Below are 1564 nucleotides of genomic sequence, written 5' to 3'. Positions count from 1 at the left end.
ACCAAGTACTCACCTGTAAAGATTCATGATGTAAATAATCCACCGCGGTGCAGCTTTGCTGGAGAATTGAAGCGGTTAGCCGTTAGCACGAGGAGCCGCAGACGGCAGAGCGAAGGAAAAGCGGGTGAACTCGGTCCCTCCCCTTTTCCCCATATTTGGAACGTCCGTGTGAGGCGGAGTTAACTCCAGCCAATATGGCTGCGGCCATGAGCTGAATATTCAGGCTTCATTTCAGGGACTGTGGAAGTCAATGGGTGACGTCAGAGATGATGCGTCTAATTATATATTAAGTCTATGGTTAAAACACTAGACACCCAATTGAAGGCAACCAAGCTTTTGATGCAGAAAAAAAGTGGTGAAAATAATTCTCATTATTTTGGCTTTTCAGAAATAAGAGGAGAGGATTTGAACAAACTGAAACCTTCTTGAGTTGTATACACTCAAACATTTCTGGAGAATGTGCAAATTCCAGATTGTAGTTGAATGTTTGATCTTTGCTTTTTCTCTCTGTCGGATCTCAAAGTGGTCAAAGAACCTCTAAGAGACTTTGATCTGCATTCCTGTCTGCATCTTCCTGTGTGGCATCTGGCCTGCTGGAACCGTTTAGCACACCTTCTGAAAATGCATCAATCGTGCAGAGTAAACTTCCTCTGAATGGTCTCATCTTTCACAAGATATTTGTGTTCAGGTTGAGGCTAAAGGTCAGACAGACTGGAGCAACAGTGCATCTAAAACCTCATCCAGCACGTGTGCCAGTGCTGCATCTTCCTGTGAGAGAAACAAGGAGCAGCATGAACGCTAGAGGGCGACATTTACAAAGGAGGGGCTTTACTTTAAGCTACTTTTACGAGAAAACTTCCTCCTGAAGTTAAAACCCATCACAGTAAGCTTTCCTTTCATGATAAACCAGTAACACCCTCCCTTGCTGGAAGCTCATCTGTAGGTCTGAGCGCGCGGCAGGGCTCAGCTTCAGTCTTACTTACCCAGGAGCTCCTCTCCCGAGTGACACGTCTGCGGCGGCGCGCACCAGCAGCGCGGCGTCCAGAGGAGCAGCAGCAGCAAAGCTTCCAGTTTCATGTCGCCCTGAGACTCCGGGGCTCGGCTCAAGACTGCTACTGCGGCTGTCCGGATACTCGCCACCACCCACAGCACCAGAGCCGCGGACCATCCCTGCGCGCCAGGGACTGGCTGATCAAATTACAACGAGCACACGCGCGTGCACGTGGACGGGTGATTTGGGGAACACCATAGACTGTATATAAAATAACTGGACAAAGCAAGCCCCCCTACTACCGTGTTCCATATAGGAAGTACCACTGGGTTGCAAAAAGGCCAAAGTCCCATTGATTTACATTGAGAAACAGACAGTTGTTTCTCAGTCATTTTATATGTCACAATAATCATTCTTCCTCTGCTGCTTTCTGCTTAACTTCTTTTTTCTAATCCTATTTTTTTTTTAAGATTTGTTTCCATTATCACAAGTTATTAGAGTTATAAATTGACCAATCAGATGGCTCAATAAGCGTTTGTGGGTCTGACGTCGAACGTCTGGGGGGTTTGATTG

At 46.7% G+C, this 1564-nt stretch overlaps 1 protein-coding gene across 5 annotated transcripts in view; it reads right to left on the bottom strand.

Moving 5' to 3' along the window:
• The window catches only part of cpz (carboxypeptidase Z), a 39781-nt gene extending 38472 nt beyond the window's left edge, over positions 1-1309 (bottom strand). For 2 of the 5 annotated variants that reach the window (XM_036210839.1, XM_024264760.2), the window contains exon 1: positions 984-1301. In XM_036210839.1, the coding sequence (XP_036066732.1) occupies positions 984-1077 (94 nt within the window). In that variant the 5' untranslated portion in view covers positions 1078-1301. Of the gene's footprint in view, positions 1-983 lie in introns of all 5 variants that reach the window. The other 3 variants (XM_024264761.2, XM_024264759.2, XM_024264757.2) reach the window with 3 other exon arrangements.
• Positions 1310-1564: the final 255 nt, after the last annotated feature.

The sequence above is a fragment of the Oryzias melastigma genome, unplaced genomic scaffold (genome assembly GCF_002922805.2).
Source record: "Oryzias melastigma strain HK-1 unplaced genomic scaffold, ASM292280v2 sc00260, whole genome shotgun sequence".
Lineage (NCBI taxonomy): Eukaryota > Metazoa > Chordata > Actinopteri > Beloniformes > Adrianichthyidae > Oryzias > Oryzias melastigma.
The sequence above is the reverse complement of the archived record's forward strand: the minus strand, read 5'-3'. Positions and strand labels throughout refer to the sequence as shown.